Source organism: Apiospora hydei, assembly GCF_038363865.1.
Source record: "Apiospora hydei strain CBS 114990 chromosome Unknown utg000004l_segment0_segment0, whole genome shotgun sequence".
NCBI classification, from domain to species: Eukaryota; Fungi; Ascomycota; class Sordariomycetes; order Amphisphaeriales; family Apiosporaceae; genus Apiospora; species Apiospora hydei.
In genome coordinates, this window is record NW_027117363.1 from 7,327,978 (window position 1) to 7,347,300 (window position 19,323).

Genomic DNA, 19,323 nt, shown 5'->3' on the forward strand with positions numbered 1-19,323 from the left:
GCTGAATTAGACGTGTGCAAGCTGTCTGGCTGGAAGCACACATCTTCCATGCCATTTGACTCGGGTGCTAGCCAGTAGGCAAGAGCCACGAGCCAGTCAGTCAGCAAACCACGGTCGTGTCCGCGCTGTCAAGCCACGTTCTCCTGTGTCTTTTGTCGTAGCCAGGTCGGCTAGGGCTGGAAGACGAGACAAAACCGCCAGCCTCTTGAGACTCGAGTATCTTTATTTTCTTAAAACTGTTGGGCATGGCGGCTCGTAACTGCTGCTGTTACCGGGGGGGTGGTTGAGTATGCGTAGACTTCAAGAGTCAGTCAGGTCAAAATATGTTTCCCGCGACTGCGCATCCTTGTCTGATATCTGCATATGCCTAGGAGAACGGTGACGGTCACGAGGGGGTTGATGACTGGATGAGCAGAATCTAGAGCCCCAAAAGGTTTCCCAGCTCTTCAGTCTTGAACGGTTCCGCCCATGCCATGCCATGCAATGCCATGCTTGGGCGGTAAAACACTCGCAAGGTGGAAAGGGCCATTCTGGTCTTGTATAACCCTAACCGCAAATGACGAGGGTTAAAAGCTGCTGCTCGAAGGCTGTTGCGGGAATGTAAATGCAAGTGGCGGTCTTGGCGTAAATTGTCTGATAACCTGCATGGCAGCATGTTGAGGCCAAGCGGAATCTTGCATCGAGAGATACGTAAGTCCTGCAGAGGAACCATTGAGGCGTTTCCTAGTTTGCTGCAAGCCCCACCATGCATTGGCAGATTCTCTGCTGCGTCTGATGCTCTAGAATTCACAACCTAGCCGTGGCGGGCACCGAGTCTCGCAGGGCGGCGTTGGGGTGACGGAACGATGCCATAAGCCTCAACGGCGACGACGCGACTCTTTCTTTTTCATAGTCGCGTAGGGGTGTGTGTGTGTGTGTATGCTGAGCGGGTAGGCCTACGCGCAACTGCAACTGCTCAACGGTTTCTGTAACCATGGCCATGGACCTGCATGGCCTGGAAAGTAAGCAAGTAGGTAAACATCGGTACGTCGCGAGCCATCATATTTCAATGAGTGTATGCGCGCCATGGCCACGGATCAAATCAATCAAATGGCTGGTTTGGTTTTTAGAGGGGCCGGGTTGTGGATCTCTTAAGTGCGCGCGCACACGCACACACACACAACAACACTGCTCCATCGACGACTCGATAGCAATGTGTGTGGCCTCACCATGTGTTGCCGCACCCGGCCACAGACTGTCGATATAAACACAAGCCTGTATGTAATGGTAGCCCTTCTGAGCAGCGTGTGTCCAATGTCAGATGCATCGTGCATTGCAACCCATGAAGCAGGTGTAACGGATGCGCACCTGGCGTGACACAGCTTGCAGCCCATTTGCGTAGAATGCGGTAACGACGGGGCGCACAGCGGAAAGATAGCAGACAGTGAGACCTTGCAGCACAGCAGCAGCAGCGGCAGCAGCAGCAGCAGCAGTGCAGCATATCGGCCATATTTTTGCTTTGGGCTGGGCTGGGCTGGGCTGGGCTGGTACGTGCTTGCAGCTTTTCTTACGTCCGTTGGAGCCGTGGTGACATTGCGGCCTTCAAACCCCTCCCCACCGGGACAAAGAAATCATGGTGAGGATGATAATAATAGCGAGATGAGGAGGGGAACTAGGTACGCTGGTACGCTACTTGCCCACGCGACTGAGCTCGGGGCAGAGTCAAGTCAGGACTCGGGTGCCAGAGAGGCATGGTCTCGTCTGTGCCCATCTGACCAACAAAGAAAAGACCAGAATAGACAGGACGTTCGTTCTTGGCCGTCTGTGAGCCCCGAGAGACAGCCATCACCTCAAATCTTAGTTTGGGGGAAACGTCTAAAGATGATGATGTTTCGTTTCGCTGGTTGAACTGAACATTGAACGCATCCTCGACTGCTTCTTTCTGCAGCTCCCGGGGCAGAAGCAGGGGCCAGCTGAGGTGAACATAAACATAAATACTTTTAAGCTCACAGAGCGCCGCAACTTGCCAGATAACTTGCATGCACCCAGGCCCTGGTCTAATGTATATGTGTATGTATATGTATATGTATATGTAGTAGCTGTCGATGTACAGGTAGCGCATGCATTGGTTGCCGTCTTGACTGACGGCGCGCCCCCCTCTCTCCTTCGTCCCCAGCCAAAGAGACCTTCTAATTCGGTCGAAAATGTGTGCGTGTGCGTAGTGTGCGTGCTGAGAGAGATCGACGTCGTGCACACTTATTAACTTCCTCCAACACTTATTGATCGAAAAATAGACATCGGAATCCATGAGTCGAAAAACCGTCTTTGGCCCCGACTGATTCGGCAGAGGGAGGAAACACTAATCAGCCTACAAGGTTACTTCCTAGATGACGGATTTCGCAGCCAATTGATGAGTTATTCCCTGAGTTATCTCGCGCGGTTTTGGGTTAGATCCAGCTTCAATGTTCGGTCCGGATGTTGAGAGGTGCTGGTGATTCAAATCTCAAGGCTCGGGAACCCTGCAAGAGGCGTCCCCACTTGCGCTGGCCGGGATCTGGTGAGCGAAATGCCCAACCGGGAACCCTGCTTATCTTTGTACAAGTAAATGGGAAAAGAGGGGAGGGATGGGGAGCGGACGACTCCAAGGAACACGCTGCGATGCCTTTTGCAGTGGGGTGAACGAAGCAAAGCGATTCCTGGTACTCTAGCATAGCACTGCAACGCCTTGGGTCGTCAATCTTCTATATTAACTTCTCTATTGGACGCTTGGGGCGTCGCTGTCCATGGTTTGGTTAAGAGTGTTTCCAGGCTGTGACGGCGGGCGGATGACGATAATACCCGGACTAGGTAGGTGTTCACCATATTGCTCACGAGGGCTCAGCCACCGGCAAAGAAAACAATGCGATTGTTGCTCGAAGCGTTACCCACATCGTATGTAAAAGAAGGTCCGCAACGGGCAACCGACGAGCATGGCCTGAGGGAAATGAACAAGCGCTCCGCGAAGCGCCAGCTTTGCGGATAATACGCTGTGGGGGAGCAAAGAAGGGGGTTGTGCAAGCAGTATGTATCTCTGTCTAACAAGACGATGGACGTCCTGACGGGCAACCTGTAATGGCGTGCGGTAGTTGATGTCTGAGGGCGTTTCCGTGTTCCCAACCGAAACTTCTCCTTACTAGCACTCGACAAGATCTGCCGCTCAACCGTCCACCGAGGGTAGCAATGGTGTTGTCGTAGGGCTACCACGAGGAAATTCTGTGGTTTGATTTTCTGTATTTTTTTGCCTACAATGTAGAGAGACCTCGTAGGAGGGCGGCGTTTCTACATTCGCCTCCCCTGCCTCCATCTCCATACCGAGATGAGATAGGAAAGTCCAGGAGGGTTCAAATCTATACCTTCCAGGCCGCATACTCCAGGATGTTCTCGCGCCCGACGAAGAAACAGTGTAGTAGAGCAAAGTAGCTGGGCCTGTATGTGGACGTAACATTAACCGTACCGATCCGAGAAAAGCCACCCAAGCCACCAGCGTCTCAGGAACCCAGTACGGGAGATATGAACAAGGTTCGCGTGCCACGGTGCCATGCCTGAACAGTGTGGCCGTTGGTCGGTGAGAGTAAGGGCTGACGGGACTCCCACGATTTCCCGATTCCACTCCTCACCCGCTGGATTGACTTTCGGCGCAGACCATCTGGCGATCCCTGCCTCTTTTGTCACTGGCAGCTGTTGCACACGCACTGTGCTTGTCTGGAACGAATTCTCGAGATTCTCGAGTTAAACACACTACTAGATATTATGCTTATCACGACGGGCTCTCCATGGAAGAACTGCTCCAGGTCCCGGTCAGGGCAGTAGAATTACGACCCCCGTCAAGCCGCCGGCACAAAATATCTCTTTCTCCTGTCCCAGCTGACCGCAGCCCTCTGAAGTCTGAGTGCGGTCTCAACACCGAGGGAAGAAGTTCTCGGCATCCATGCTGGGCTGGCGCGGCTTCCAAGAGAATAACTGCCTCGCACAGTGTGCGGAGCCGGTAGGGTAGGGTGGTGGTGGTGGAAAAGCAGTCGCTAAAAAACGTCGAACCGAGTACGGCTAGGATGTGCTCTCTGCGGTTGATGAGATCACGAATAACGCCTCCCCGGTCTTTACTGAACAGTAACCACATCTTCGGATGCTCCAGCCTCCAGCTCTCGTGTTTTTCGGGAGGAGGATGGACTGCTACTCTGCTACTGTAGCTCGACGGTAGAGCAGATCAAGTTTAATTCCCTGAGGGCAACCCCACGGTGAGACCCGTGCTTGAGAGATCGAGCCTACTGTATCGCTGCTATCCATAGCAGTGGCCTGTCAAAATCTCTTGTTTTGATTTCCCAAGATGCCGAATTGAGGTCTCTGGTTACCGCCCGCGAGCCCAGAGTCCCACCCGCTGCTAGAAGACCCCGCTGCTGTACTTGGTGCTGGACAGTGCGTGCATCTCTGCGCAGGCCAAGTGGGTTGTGTTGCGGGCTGGCCTGTTGTTTCTTCCCTCCATCGGTCCAGCTCCAAACATGGGACAGACATGGGAGACATGGGTGAGGCCTGTACATGCCACCTTGTACACACAGCCTGTGGATATCGAGAGCCAAAAGGTTTGCTCCAAAAGGAGAAAGACGACCCACTGGGGGCCCCATGTACTTGCAGCAATACCTACATGATGGAGAAACTCCCGTGAAGAGAGACTCTGCAGACTTACTCTACTGAGGCTAGCTCTTCTTTGCGCCGTCGAAATATTGCACGTTGTAGGTGGTAGTTGTAGTAGTAGTAGTAGTATGTAGGTACGCTCCCATTCCCATAGAGAGCTAGCCAGCTCCATGCACACGTATGGGGATTGCATATCACCGTTGCTTACTCTGCCTGCCAGCCTGCCCGTCTTCTCTGCGAGCTTGTTTGAAATAGGTAGACGAGGACGGATGCTGGGTGCTGTTCAGTAGAGGCAACATACATAGGTAGCGTGGTGAGTGGGAAGAACAGCATAGGACAGGACAGGCGTACCTAGTAGTAGGTAGTAGGTAGTTGATGGGCCCCCCGTTTCCGAACTGTCAGTCGGTCAGTGAGTTGAATGAATATGCTGACTGAATGAATGAACGAAGGGCAATTCACAGCCCATCAACTCATCAATCAATCAAATCAAATCAAACCGCCTTGCTAACTGTATTTTCCCCCTCTCTCTCTCTTTCTCTCGCTGGTTTCTCGTTCGGGGTGCTGGCTCTGGCTCTGGCGTTACATTCGCTCCCCTTACCGGTGCACACCCCCCATGACGAGCTCGGCTCACACGCCACACTTGACTGTCCGTTGTACCACCCTAGCTGGCAAAGTAGACGGTAGGGAAAAAGGTAGGTCGGCCGGGGTCCAGCTAAGAGCGAGACCCCCATGTCCTGGGCCTATCTACGACCCTAGTAAAGTCGACCCAACCTCCAGCCCACTACAACCTGCCCCGGCTCGAACAACGCAAAACCCCAGCAAAAGTAGTGAGCAGGAGAGCGAGAGACCCAGAAAAGAAGCAGGGCACCACTTTCTCGCTCTCCCGGGGCTATCACCAAATATACATTGTACTTGCTGGCTGGCTGCTGCTGTACTGTATGTAAAAAGCGAAAAAAAGAAGAGGGAACAGAGACGAGAGAGGGGAGAAGCGCAAGTCCATCCAGTCCATCCATCCATCCAGCGAGAGTATCTTTTTTTTCCTCTTCCCTCTCTGGCTGCAGCAGCGCGCAACGTTCTCGCAGGGCTGGGGGTGTTCGTTTCTCTCATCTCATCACTTACTTGCACCTTTCTCTCGTTCATCCTGTGCTTCTTCTCCCAACTCCTCCCAAGGTACAACGGGTACGGCCTCTACCTCCCGTCTACCGTCTGATTCTAATCTCGACCTTTTCCCTGCCTCCTCCTGCTCCTCCTCCCTTCTGCTCGTTCTCCCACCTTCTCATCCGCCTCCAAGAAGAAAAACCTTCTTTTTCCTCATTCTCTTTTCTTCCTCTCAAACACGGCCCGTCCGACCTCCTCTGTTTTCCTTGAGTTGCAGGTCCATCGAGGTTGGAGAAGGTATGTGAAGTGACCCATAATCGAGGTCTCCATCCCGTTACTGCTGTTCCTGCTTCTGCACCTGCATCCTCCGCGCAAACTCTGCCCAAACCCCAAGTTCTTTTTTCTCCCCAGGTGCCCCTGCTTTGGCTTCTCTTCCCATCAAGCATACGCGCCGGTAGAACAACGTTGTAGTTGTGACGACAGCTCCCTTGCAAAACCCCGGGGCTTGCTTAAGAGTCCGGGAGCTCCTGGAAGAGGAAGACGACGTTCGTTGTATGTCCCAAGACTCGCTTCGCATATGGTGGAAATAGTCGCTCTCAAACGACCCCACGCCGCTTGTCCAAAAACCCACCACCAGCCTGCACTTCACCAAGGAAAACCCGCTTAAGAACAACGAGAACGACTGCTCATGTTATAGCTCGTTGACCTGCGCTTCCTCCTGTCTTCCTTCTAGTCATCTTTTTCTTCTTCTCTCTTTCTCTTCTTGCATCGCCACACACCACCGGGTTGTTGTTTTTGCCTTGCTTTACTGACCATCGCAGTATTCCCATCAGTACTTCGACGTGTAAGCCGCACAACGAGCACTAGTCGCCACCCTGCTGCAAGTCACCAGCTCGCTGCCTCGCGACCTGCCTAGAGAACTTGTCGACGGCCATATCATTGGTTTCAACATTTACCGTTCTGCAGCTCTTCCTCACACCGCAAGAGGCTTGGTTCAGTTGGGCTTGAAGACACATCGTTGAGGTGTCTTCTGAAGTGTTACAGCACTCTGCTCGGGTCGTCCGCCATTCTCGCCCACGACGGTACAACGCTTGCACCAGTCTCGATCTCCTGCATCGCCTGTCGACCAATCGCGCCGTACAGCAATTCAATTCGTCGTTGCTTGTCCTGCCTGCAAGCTCCGAATTGCCAAAAGGGACCCACCGCTCCCTGCCTTCCAAGTCGTGTCTGCCAGCCGACTAGGACCTGACACCAACTTCCCTCGAGCCTTCACGGCAGTTTGTTCAACGCCGTAAAGCTGGATCTACCGCCGATTTCCCATACGCAAGCCCGGGGAACGTCCGACGTACCACCCTACTACGGCCACCCTGCTGCCCAGCGCACGCCGTATTTGAGCGAGAGGTTACCTTCACTGCCGTTTCCTCAGCCTAACTTGGCCTATTCGTCTGGTACCTCGTCTCCCCGGGTCAGCTCCATCGCATCTTCGACAAGCTCCAACGGAGAATCCCAGTCCTCTTTCACATCCGCTGCCTCCTCCAACGGACCTAAGACACCCTCTCCTAACCTGCCAGTGTCTACAGCTTTGTCAGGGCCTCCTTCTCAGCCAATTGGAGGATACGACCAGTATTCTGCAATGAATTCTGCTCCCGCTCCTGAAATGTACTACCCTCAGCACATGTCCACAGGTCCTGCGCCTTCTCCTCAGACTGTTACCTCCAGTGGCCTTTCACAATACGGCCACCAGCCCGCACCACTTTTGCACCCGGGGCCCGGTCAATACTCGGCACCCTACCAACAGCAATATGGCTACGCAAACGGGCTGACTTCTCCCCAATCTCAACCGCCCGTTGTCTCCAACTCCATGGGCCCCGCTCAAAATGTCCTGCCTTTGCCTGCGGTAAACCAACCGGGCATGGGAAGCCAGTACGCTACTGGCATGGACACCACGGGACAAGTAGCGCCGCCTGGTATGAAGCCTCGCGTGACGGCAACATTGTGGGAGGATGAGGGAAGCTTGTGCTTCCAAGTAGAGGCCAGAGGCATCTGTGTCGCACGCCGTGAAGGTTAGTTGATCAACACCAAGTTGCAAGATCGTCACAACAGAGTCGCTAACAATTGTTACAGATAACCACATGATCAACGGCACCAAATTGCTCAATGTAGCAGGCATGACACGTGGTCGAAGAGATGGAATTCTGAAGAGCGAAAAGGTCCGACACGTTGTGAAGATTGGACCAATGCATTTGAAGGGAGTCTGGTGAGTATCCCTGAAACGAGGTGTATTGATCTAAGACTGACTCATTACCTCAGGATTCCTTTCGAGAGAGCGCTGGATTTTGCCAACAAGGAGAAAATCACCGAGATGCTGTACCCTCTCTTTGTTCATAACATCGGGGCATTGCTGTATCACCCAACGAACCAGACTCGCACCAACCAGGTCATGGCCGCTGCCGAGCGCCGAAAACAGGAGCAAAGCCAGATGCGCAACACTCCAGCCCCAGCTCCTCCGGGAGGCGTTCTGCCCTCCATCCAGCAGCATCACCACCATATGGGACTCCCACCACAGTCGTCGCTGCCCTCGCACAATGGCTCGGGACGGCCGTCTCTTGACCGTGCCCACACCTTCCCCACGCCTCCCACCAGCGCGTCCAGTGTCATGGGCAACATGGGCGCTTCGGATAACTTCCAATGGAGTCAGCAGAACATGAGCGGTGCTCCCAGCACGAACCCCATGTCGATCGACACTAGCCTCAGCAACGCTCGCTCGATGCCCGCAACTCCTGCTACGACGCCTCCCGGCTCATCTATGCAGAGCATGCAAACTTACCCTCAGGGCAGCCAGCCGTATGACAACTCTCGTGGAGTTTACAACACAGCGACCCATCAGTCCCCTTACCCGCCGTCCCACAGCAGCCCTCAGGACCGTAACTCTTACGGGCAGGCCAACTCCTACATGAGAAGCGATATGGCCCCTCCTACTGGCAGGCCAGCAGCTCCTAGTGAGCAAGATGTCAAGCCCCCGAACGGCATGATGCACCAACCACAGGCCGGCGAGCAAGTACCACAATCAGCCGGCGAGGATGAGACCGAGCATGAGGGTGAATACACTCATGATAGCGGAGCGTATGATGCCAACCGAACCGCCTACAACTACAATGCCCCCCTGTTGCCCCTCTGTCGGGCGAGCATTCCCACCTTTCCCCGAGATGGCAGGGTCCCCAGGTCATCAGGCAGGATCCGGCCGTGCCACTCCGCGCACAGCCGCCCCTCCCCAGCCATTCTACACGCAGCAGGGATACAACACTCCCCCGCGGATCCCCCTCCTTCCAGCAACCTGTATAATGTAATGAGCAACGACCGTGGGGCATCAAACGGTGCGCCGGGTGGCGATGTGTACGGCTCGCAGAATGATATGAGTGGTTCTTTACAGAACGGTTACGTTCCCCCCATTATGAACGGGGCTGGCGGCCCGATGAAGCGCGGACGCGACGACGACGACGACCGGGCTTCGAGCGCGAGTCTTGACCTGAAGCGCCGGAAGACGCTGATGGACCCTATGCCCGCACCGGCATTTGACGCCATGAACCGACCCCCGTCGACGTTATCGCAACGCCGGCGGTAATGCTGATGAATCCGCATGCGACAAGGCGCGAGTGCTTTTTGCGGCTTATTTTGTTGTTTACTGCATTGAGAAAGGTGTTGCGGCATTCTACTCCAAGAGGCGATCTGCTTACGATTGGACTCCTGCGGGACATAGATTGCGACGCCTGCTACGACGACGCTCCTTCGACTTTTCCTTATTCTTTGTATTCGTTCTTGCCACGAGATCATCCGGCATGTTTGGACTGCAGCCTACAGACGCGATGACGAACCTTACGACACTTGATTCTTGCTTGTTATTGAATGCCGCTCAAGGCTGTGTAAATGGCTCACGATTTGACGCGTTGCATGGAGGACTTTAATCTTCTTGGCAAAAAACACACCCCTTCTTCACCTTGACCTACTTTTATGCCGAGCACGACGAGAAATTGAGCAACGGAGATGTCCCCCGCCTATCATGAACTCTAGGCGGGTAATGTTGATCACGAACGAGGCACATTTGCTATTTTTACTTTTTTCCTCTTCTCTTTTTTTTTTAACTGTTATTGTCCAACCTCAGTCGCCCAGCCTCCCAAAAAGAAGAGGGGAGGGGCCTGGGTGATACACGGAGGGATTTTTCCTTGAATTACGACATGATGACGACCAGTTTCTTCTTTTCGAAAAAGTGCGGTGTCACTACGGGCGTGTGTTGTTGGAAATGTCTTGATGGGGAGCAGGTATCGAATCCCTCTGCGGATCTCGAAGAGAAAAAAAAGGGCTTTGTGCTTGATACACAGCAATCTAGAACCTAGGCTACGCTACATACAAACAGGGCCGATCTGATCGATTAGCTGACTTAGGATTTCAATCGTTGTCTGCCCCAGAGCTTGGGTCGCGTGATGAAAGTGTATGCCAGACCCCTACCTCCTTGTCCGTGTTCGCATTTGATGTGTGGATTCTTTCCAGACGACTTGTGTTCGCATCGATTTGTGGAAGAAGTGTTGCCCGCGTGAGGATGCTCGTACGATGCACGACTACATAGTCTTCCACTGCTTACTTTACGGGGCAAAGCGTATAGGAGATCTCACAGACCTGTCCACCTTGCTCAGGACAAGCCATATAACGACAAAGTTGCCAAGCTATAGAACAACCCTGTCTGTAAGGCGACCATACTTCCGAGTGGATGGGGAGCAGAACACCGTCTCGAGTCATCTACTATTTGACTACACAGCCTGGAAGTTACCTCTTTCCCCTCGTTCCCTGAAATAACAACATCGCGAGGAAATATTTACAAACTCTGCTAACATTATGACGATGAACAGACAGACAAGAAGGCCTTGTGCTCTTGGTCATGAGTCCCTGCTTGGGCGTTGCCCATATCGTCTGGCCCCGGCATCCAAAGGGAAAGTTTCGTCTAGTCCGTGAGGGATCAGTCAGCACAAGCTAGGAAAGGACGGGGGTGGTGTTGCGCGCCCGTTGTGATACTCGAGTTGGAGAGGCAAGCCCCTCCCCCCATGCACAAACGCAACGGGCCGTTACTTATACACATATACGTATTATGGTACATGTTGCTGCTGTAGCAGAGTCGCACGGGGGGCAATGGGTGGATGGATGGGCGGAGAGATGCGCGGGTTCGACGGGATGAAGCGTGTTCAAGATACTTGATACCTATCACACAATGAAGATTCGGAGTTTGTACTTCTGAGATAGCGCCTTCCTTCTGTTCCAGCGGCGGGGGCGTCTCCAAATGATTGACTCGACCTTGACTTTGTAAATGTTCTTGTCGTGTTGATGCTGATATTCATTGTGTATGTGCGTGTATGTGTCACCCGTGTTCTCTTGTACCATGTATGTTTGTGATGTTTCTGGGGTAAGTTTCTGTTGGACCGACGTCTAATATAAACATTTGATGATGACGCGATCCATCCATCCGGGTAAAGGAGAATTAATGCAAATGCAATGTCACGACCCGGCCGTGTCTGTTGACCCTCTCTCTATCTCTCAGATCGCACACTACCCAAAACTAGCTCACGGATGGGGGCCGGAGGGGGAAGGGGAGGGGCGGTGAGAGAACAAGGGGGCCATTGAAATGGAGGTTAAGGTATCACCACCATGGGGGTTAGTGATTCGATGGTTGTTCAGCTTCATACATGGGTGGAGGGAAAACATGATGTGTCAAATTTGGGGGGGTCTTGTCCGTGAAATGGTCGAATGATGGGCACCCGTCACGGATTCGACGATTTGGGTCATTCGGTGTCACACAGGTCCAATAGAGACAAGCTGAGAGGTGAGGTGAGGAGGCAGGGGAAGGGCGAGGTAGAGAGGAAAAGAGAAAAGAAGACCGAGTTATACGAGACAGTTCATTCCTCGGTGCCGAAAACGTCCAGTCCGTCCCCCGGCCCGAGACCCGTGAGCAACCTGAAAGACCATCATCAGACCTAGACACCCGGCCTAGTAACTTGGTTTCAAGGTTTCAGGCAGCAATCAGGCGTCACAAAACAATAGGACGTCCTGCGTGTAAGCGTTGCCTGTGTCACCCACAGCGCGGCCCAGAACCCAGGGCTTTCCCCGAGACACACCACCCTTTCCTCTTTGTTCACCCTTCTTTCGAATTATCGGAGCATCGTTCGATATGCCCTTTCTTGGCTTTCTCAAACCACCAAATAAAACATCCCAAAACATGATACTCACAATTTGGCCCGCGCCTCGATGGCCTTATGGGACCCTCCCCTTTTCCCGGAAGTACTGGCCACCTTGGCCCGCGCGACCTCGACCACGGACGGGTCCTCGATGGTGGCCGGCCACGGAACCTATCGACTCTTGGCGTTAGCATTTCTTCTTTTAAGGAATGAAGCACATGGTTTCGTGAGGGAGTGAGGCAGCAGCTGAGTCGCAGATTCTCAACCTCCGGAGACACGGACGAAGAAGGAAACCAGGGTTCTTCCCAAAAGCCGAAGCTTACCGTCTTATCAAAGTCGCCGTGGACGGCATTCTCCACCAGCTCGCGCAGGACCCGGCGGAGCGTCTTGCCCGACCGCGTCTTCGGGATCATGCCCTGGCCCTGGATGATTCCACCCAGGGTGGCAATGCCGCCGATCTCGTCGCGCACCCGCCGCTGGATCTCCCGTGCCACAGCGGCGTCGGGAACGGCCGATTTCGGGTGGTCCGGCGTCGAGAGCGTCACGAAGGCGAAAGGGAGCTGGCCTTTGAGCGAGTCTGGGATGCCGACGACGCTCGCCTCGGCCACAAGGGGGTGGCTGGTGATGGCTTGTTCGATGGCTCCTATTCCATGACGGGTTAGTTAGTTAACTACGTCTAAGCCATGACGGCTTTCGAGGGGTGGGTGTGCTCGGGGGCGGCCGTTGGTCTCCTTACCTGTCGATAACCTATGCCCGGCCGTATTAATCAAATCGTCGCTGCGGCTCATGATGCTAATATAACCTTCCTCATCAATCATGCCGGCATCCCCCGTGTCTAGCCACTTGCCGTCGAAGCGCTTCAGGTAGCTGTTATAAAACCTCTCGTCATCTTGCCACAGCGTCCGGAAGCCTGTAGGCGCCAATGGTATCGCCATGACGATGTTCCCCATCTTGCCCCTTTTCACCTCGTTGCCCTCGTCGTCCACGGCGCGGACGTCGAAGCCGGGCATCGCCTTCCCAGCGCTCCCTGGTTTGATACTCAGGAGCTTGTGGTTGCGTATACTAGTCCATCGATCCTTACCTGCATGTGAGACGAGACTTATCCCCGATATGGGCGAGCCCGACTCGGATGACCACCAGTTGTCGATGACGGTGGCCCCGGGGCTCCGTATTCCCGTAAGAGCTCCTGGTAGGTAGTAATTATGGATGGCTCAGACCGCTCCCCGGCCAGAAAGAGCCCACGTAAAGACTTCAATCCACCAGCTTTGCCGATTTCTTTGAAGAATTTGTTGTCGGGATCGTCTCTCTTGATGGCTCTCAACGCCGCTGGTATTATACAGGTTCAGTCGACGTGATAGATGTATCATTATGAGCTCAGCCGGGTGTGCACTTACCGGAGCGGTAAATAGTGAATTCACCTTGTAATCTCTTATGATTCGCCAAAACGTTGAGCTATCCGGCGTGCCTACAGGTTTCCCCTCGAATAACACAGTGGCGGCGCCAGCTAGCAGAGGTGCATAGATGATGTATGAGTGCCCCACGACCCAACCAATGTCACTGTAGAAAGAGTCTAAGAGTCAGCCCTGGGTAGTATCGATTTTGAGCGCGCAAGTCAAGACTTACCTCCCGGTAAATATGACATCCCCCGGTCCATTGATCCCGAAGAGGTAGCTGATGCTGAGATGCAGACCCACAGCATGCCCGCCAGCATCCCTCACGACGCCCTTGGGCGTCCCCGTCGTACCGCTAGTATAGATAATATAGAGCCCGTCATTAGCATCGACGGGCACGCACCCGGCCCGACCCCGCGAGCGCGCGCACTGCGCACCAGCTTGAACCAATTCCGCTCGCCCGCCGTTTTATCCAGGCCGTCCCAGCGCAGCTGCTCGCGCTGCCAGACGAGCACGCGGCCGGGCTTGTGCCGCGACAGCGCGACGGCGCCGCGGATGAGGGGCTGGTAGCTCTGGGGCGCCTTGTTCCCGTCGATGCCGCACGAGGCCGTGAGGACGGCGACGGGCCGCGAGGCCTCGATGCGCTGCGCGAGGGACTTGGCCGCGAAGCCGCCGAAGACGACGGCGTGCAGGGCGCCGAGGCGGCCGATGGCCAGCATGGCGACGGCGGCGGCGGGGATCATGGGCATGTAGACGAGGACGACGTCGCCGCGGCGGACGCCGCACTCGTCGCGCAGGACGCCCGCCAGGACCTCGACCTCGTCGAGCAGCTGCGCGTACGTCAGGGTCTGCTTGGTCCCCGTCACGGGGCTGTCGTACAAGATGGCGGGCTGGTCGCCGCGGCCGGCGCGGACGTGGCGGTCGACGCAGTTGTAGCACGTGCTGATCTGGCCGTCCTGGAACCACTGCCAGTGCGGGTGCTGCGTGTTGCCCTTGAGCATCTTGGTCGTCCTGGTCAGCACGGCGCTCGGCTTCCGGTGCCAGTGCAGCTGGTCGGCTTGATGCGCCCAGAAGGACTCGGGGTCCTCGAGGGAGTGCCTCTGCACTTCATCCTGTGGGTGGTTCATGGTAGCTTGTTCGAATTGTGAGCTTCTTCTCCTTCTTTTGTCCGATAGTAATTGAGGAATGAAGAGAACGAGCGAATGATCTTAACCCAATGGTTTGGCACAGACGGATCGACGGGTGGGATCAGCCAAGGCCCGAGGGAGAGGGACTGGAGTGAGACCTCGCTTACAATTTGGACGTCTTGGCTCCCAAACGGCACGCACCAAACGAGGCGGCTTGCACGTCATGCCAGATAAGGCCCGGCTTCGAATCCGAAGAATGTAACTACACTTGGAAGATAGATGCAGCAGCATATTTGATATTTATATATCGATTCCCAATGGAGGGTGCTTCGATTACATAAGTGCATATGATCAATCATCTGCATGGTGTTCAATTCAATGTGATTGCCCATCGAGTGTACACTGCCCGCCCATTGGTTTGGCCTTGGGTCATGTCATTATGCTGTAAGTCCCAGTGGTGTTTTCAGTGGTGTCCAGTGGTGTTCAGGTGCAGTTGCCTAGCTGTTTAGAGCCACCTGCCGCTACCCCAGCTTCCCCGCATCCGCTAATCCGGGAGCTGGGCTAAGCAGGGATAGGGGGATCCGCAACTCCAGCAGCATCCGAGGTCAACAGCATATTCAAAATAATCATAACCGCCCATGCAAGCTGCTGGTATATGGTCTACTAAACACTGTAAATGAACTCGGGGTTCTCTCGGTCCGTCAAGTCCATGAACTCTTGGCCTTGCAGTTTCTCGTACCCCGGCGCCGCCCGAATCACCGCCTTCTTCTTGTTCTCGCGTTTACACCACATATAGATGAACAGCAAATCCACCAAGCTCACAGCGTAGCAAACCACGATGGTGATCTCGGCCGGCCTATATTGCGGTGCATCCTTGTCTGTGATTCATGAGGTTAGACAAGATCCGTAACTCAATGGAAGAAAGAAAGGACGGAGAGAATAGGTAGACAGCTTACCTCGAAACACCTGCGGTCCGATGATGTTGCCCACACAGTAACCAATCAGATACATAGCAGCCACGGTCGTCTTTTTCGTCCACCCGGCCACATTCGTCGAGATTAAGGATAGTAATGCGACGAATGGCGTGGGCGAGGCTTGTGTTAGGTAGTATCCTACAAGACGCCCCGGGCTGTTGCTCTCGGGGAGGCATGTAATCAAGAGCATGCCGAGTATGGCGATGATCATGCCCACGGTAGAGAAGAGCTGATAATTTTTTAGCGATTATTTGCTGTTGCACCATTGAACTGCACATACCAGTCTGTTCTTGTATTTGTCGCCAAGATAGCCGCATGCAATCAGAGTTACCACCTCGACCGCTCCTCCTGGGATACCTAGAAGCAGAGAGTCTTCGGGGGAGTATCCAAAGGAGACGATAAGTTGAGAGAAGAAATTGCTTATCCCGCCTATTGATAACATCAGTTTCGACTGTTCAGTTGCTTCTGTTGTTAAAAGTAAAGGGCAGGCTCACCATTAGGGATATCCGCAACGAGACTGTAAAACACAAACGCCCAGATCATGGGATCCGTCAGCGCCTCCTTGCACTGGTACCACTTGAAGTGCTTGTTGCCGACGCCCTGCTGATTGACGCGGATGCGCTCAACGGCCATGACGCGCTCCTTGGGGGTCAGGAAGCGGGCGTTGAGCTGGCTGTCGGGCATGAGCCAGAGGAAGACGGCGCCCATGGCCGCGGTGAAGAGCCCGATGACGAGGAAGACGAGCTGCCACGACTTGATGGCCACCGGGTGGTGCTTGGTCCCCACGGCGATGCCGTACGCGACGCAGCCGCCGACGATCTGGCCGACGCCGTTGAAGCTGAACCAGATGCCCGTCCGGCTGCCCTGCTCGCTGATCGTATCTGTATAGTCGCGTCAATAGCTGGAACAACCATTTCCCACCAAGCGACTTACACCATTGGCTAGTAAACAAGGCAAAGCCAGGTGATACGGCGGCCTCGAAGACTCCGAGGAAGAAACGCACTGAGAATGGGTCAGCGGCAAGACTCGTGGCATAGTAGACTAGCATCACAGTTGATACGAGAGTTGCGTACCAGTCATCGCGCCGGCGAAGTTCTTGACCGCGGCCATGCAGCATAGAGTCAATCCCCACATGATGACATTAAAAGCTGAGTACTTGGCCAAAGGCAGTCGTTGCAAGAGGCGATTTGTAGGATATTCCCAGAATAGGTAACCAAAGTAGAACATGGATCCGATCCAAGAGTAGTCCTGGCCTTTGGGGTATCGGTTAGTACAACCTCACTTCAACCGTATATACCTAATGCAGAACTCACCAACGAGTTTGATATCCGTCTATCAACAATGTGTCAGCATGTGTAACTTTTTTTTTTTTTTGGCGTTGTGCATGCTTGGAAGAGGTAACTTACCTTCAACCCCATGACCGAGGCGTAAGACACGGTCGTCTTGTCGAGGTAGTTCAGCCCATAGACGATACAGAGCAGCGGCATCAGGTTGAGGTCGATCTTGCGCAGCAGCTTCTTCTCCTCCTCGGGGGTGATGACGATGGTTTCGCCTTCGTGGCCGACGAGGACCTTGTACGCCTCGTCGGCGTCGTTCTTGTTGGCGTGCTTGAGCACCGTGCCGGCATGAATGTCGGGTTTCGGCGCCGGCGCGGAGCCCGTCTTCTCGATGTCCGCCTCTTCATCTGGGACGGAGGAGTGGCCGCCATCTGGTGTGTTGGTGTACTCGGGCGGGGCCGAGGCCTTCTCTCCGTCTGCCGCCATAGCATCTACTTGGCAATACCTGGATTAAGTGGTCGTTCTGCGCAAGTGTGTGCCTTCCAGTAACTGATTGCAACGTAAAAACAAGCAATGGCAATGCAGGAAAAACAAGTCGTTACGACCTCGACAAAGAAAAAAAGCTGGGCGGCAGAAACAGCCAAGATGTGTACGGCCGGTTATCGGTACGACAGTCCGTGTCAGTTTACCAGTCCTTATCAACAAGACACAATAGATAACATTGAAAGTGATGTCTATTTTACCCATTTATCATCACGTAAAAGAAGTGATAACGCTCCGCCGAGTCAACCAGAATCAGCCCATTGTAGGTAGCATCCCGAGATCGCCATGTCGAATTGAGGCGTATCTAACGGGCTACACCCCGATGCCGACTGACATCATGTTGGGATACCCCCTCATGATAAGTAGCAGCGTGTCGGGGGTTTGATACAGCGAGGACGTTGCACGGGGTACAGAAGAGTCTTGGCCCAGATAGGAAGGTCGATGGGTGTACCCAGCACCGGCTGTTGGGGTAAGCTCCAGCGCTGATAGCGAGCGGCGCGCGGCAATCGCAGGCCCCTGTCCGGCACCCACCCCACTAGCCCGGGTTGTGCTGAAGGAACGGTCCCTCCAAATTGAACGCTCTTATGCTGATAGGACGAACCACTGCTGGATACAGATATTTAGTTTGTAGGGATGACCATACATATCCCCCGTTTTCAAGATGCACACTAATGTGGGAGATCTCAGTTCTTCAGCTACGCTGTACTGGACCTCTTTGGAAATACGTGTGTGTCAATATCCCCGTCATCTGAAAGTAGCATGACTCGGCCAGTGACATTCGGCTTGGCTGCCATTCGTAAAATGGCCCCTTTCGCCCTCGGATAGAATGAAGAACAAGATTGTCTTCCATCTCAAATCTTGGAGGCCACAGGTGGTTTGGCCTTAGCCTTGGGGTGCTCCTTCTCCCATTTCTCCCTCCGGGCGTTCGCATTCGCCGACTTGACAGTGAATGCATCGAACAGCACCGGCCAATTGCCCCCAGAGTACGAATATCCACGGGACGCCCGGTTCGAACGTCCATGTACGTCGTCGAGCCCTTTGCCTCGGCCACAATGGTCTGCTGGCGGAGCGAATAGAGCGACGTGACCCCGTTGTTACGGGTTGGCTCGATGGCATCTTGGCGGAACGCCGCAATGAGCTGTTAATTGCAAACGTGAGCGGCGCTGATCTAAGCTGCCTACTGTTGACATACGAAACCAAAGGCGGGACTGACCGAGTCGGGATACTTGACCTGTCTCCGAATATCCAACTCGTACCTGCGCACCACGGGCACCACGGTCCGAGCATGGATCATGTCGTCGTACTCCTGCTCGGTGAGGTGCTCGTCGTAGCTCTCCATGACGCGGTGGAAGCAGGTGCCGAGGAAGTGCATGTACTGCGACTGCATCACGTGGCCGAACGGGTCCTGGTCCTCGGCCCAGACGACGCCGCGCTCGACCATGGTGGCGGGGTCGTACCCCATGGCCTCCAGCGTGGCCAGCGCCCGGGCCCGGAGCGGCTTGTAGGGTCCGAGTCGCCCGCGCGGCTGTAGGGCGACAGGTAGGACGATTGGGCGAGGCGGGAATCAGGCGCAGCGTCGGTCTTGTTGGCCATGGAGATGGATGGATGGTATAGAGTTCGCAGGTAGGGAAAGTACTTGAGCAGAAATTCGTCGGTAATAAATAGCACTGAGTAGGTAGGTAAAATACAATGGCGTGTTCCCGGACAAGCTCCACCTATTCACCCCTTGCTGTAAGTGCTTACTTGCCAAGGCAAGCAAGGGATGTACGTTTCTAGGTAGTATCTCCAAGCCACCTTGAGCTCTCGACGCTTTGCCAATAATCCTGTAAGTTTGAATACACCTTCTGCAGACTAGGAGACGATCATGGCATTTGCCAATCGCTATGTTGCATCAGATATACACTGTACGGCGATTCATTTGATGGCTACTTTCGTACAGGCCGAATCGAGGTCCCGGTGTCTGCTTACCTACTTATGTAGGCATTGTACCCTGATCGGGGGTGGGGAAGGCGGGTGTCAGAGGTGTGAGTTGGATGTCGAGGGATCAT

General features: G+C 54.3%; 6 protein-coding genes across 6 annotated transcripts; 1 reads left to right on the forward strand and 5 right to left on the reverse strand.

The window, feature by feature from the left end:
- Nucleotides 1–1,296: 1,296 nt before the first annotated feature.
- Nucleotides 1,297–1,825, reverse strand: PG997_004828 (uncharacterized protein; the record flags this gene model as incomplete). Its single annotated transcript, XM_066809143.1, has 2 exons — nt 1,297–1,523; nt 1,660–1,825. The coding sequence occupies 2 exons, from the start codon at nt 1,823–1,825 to the stop codon at nt 1,297–1,299; spliced, it is 393 nt and encodes a 130-aa protein (XP_066672761.1).
- Nucleotides 1,826–7,042: 5,217 nt separating this feature from the next.
- On the forward strand, nt 7,043–9,367 carry PG997_004829 (uncharacterized protein; the record flags this gene model as incomplete). The annotated part of the gene is made up of 3 exons (XM_066809144.1): nt 7,043–7,808; nt 7,870–8,002; nt 8,056–9,367. 3 exons carry the CDS (start codon nt 7,043–7,045, stop codon nt 9,365–9,367), a joined length of 2,211 nt encoding a protein of 736 aa, XP_066672762.1.
- Nucleotides 9,368–12,011: 2,644 nt separating this feature from the next.
- PG997_004830 (AMP-dependent synthetase/ligase) lies at nt 12,012–12,973 on the reverse strand (the record flags this gene model as incomplete). The annotated part of the gene is made up of 3 exons (XM_066809145.1): nt 12,012–12,134; nt 12,287–12,606; nt 12,700–12,973. The coding sequence occupies 3 exons, from the start codon at nt 12,971–12,973 to the stop codon at nt 12,012–12,014; spliced, it is 717 nt and encodes a 238-aa protein (XP_066672763.1).
- Nucleotides 12,974–13,677: 704 nt separating this feature from the next.
- On the reverse strand, nt 13,678–14,481 carry PG997_004831 (AMP-binding enzyme; the record flags this gene model as incomplete). The annotated part of the gene is made up of 1 exon (XM_066809146.1): nt 13,678–14,481. One exon carries the CDS (start codon nt 14,479–14,481, stop codon nt 13,678–13,680), a length of 804 nt encoding a protein of 267 aa, XP_066672764.1.
- Nucleotides 14,482–15,144: 663 nt separating this feature from the next.
- PG997_004832 (uncharacterized protein) lies at nt 15,145–17,218 on the reverse strand (the record flags this gene model as incomplete). The annotated part of the gene is made up of 8 exons (XM_066809147.1): nt 15,145–15,359; nt 15,438–15,684; nt 15,736–15,884; nt 15,950–16,336; nt 16,389–16,457; nt 16,529–16,708; nt 16,769–16,787; nt 16,862–17,218. 8 exons carry the CDS (start codon nt 17,216–17,218, stop codon nt 15,145–15,147), a joined length of 1,623 nt encoding a protein of 540 aa, XP_066672765.1.
- Nucleotides 17,219–18,452: 1,234 nt separating this feature from the next.
- Nucleotides 18,453–18,737, reverse strand: PG997_004833 (uncharacterized protein; the record flags this gene model as incomplete). Its single annotated transcript, XM_066809148.1, has 1 exon — nt 18,453–18,737. The coding sequence occupies one exon, from the start codon at nt 18,735–18,737 to the stop codon at nt 18,453–18,455; it is 285 nt and encodes a 94-aa protein (XP_066672766.1).
- Nucleotides 18,738–19,323: the final 586 nt, after the last annotated feature.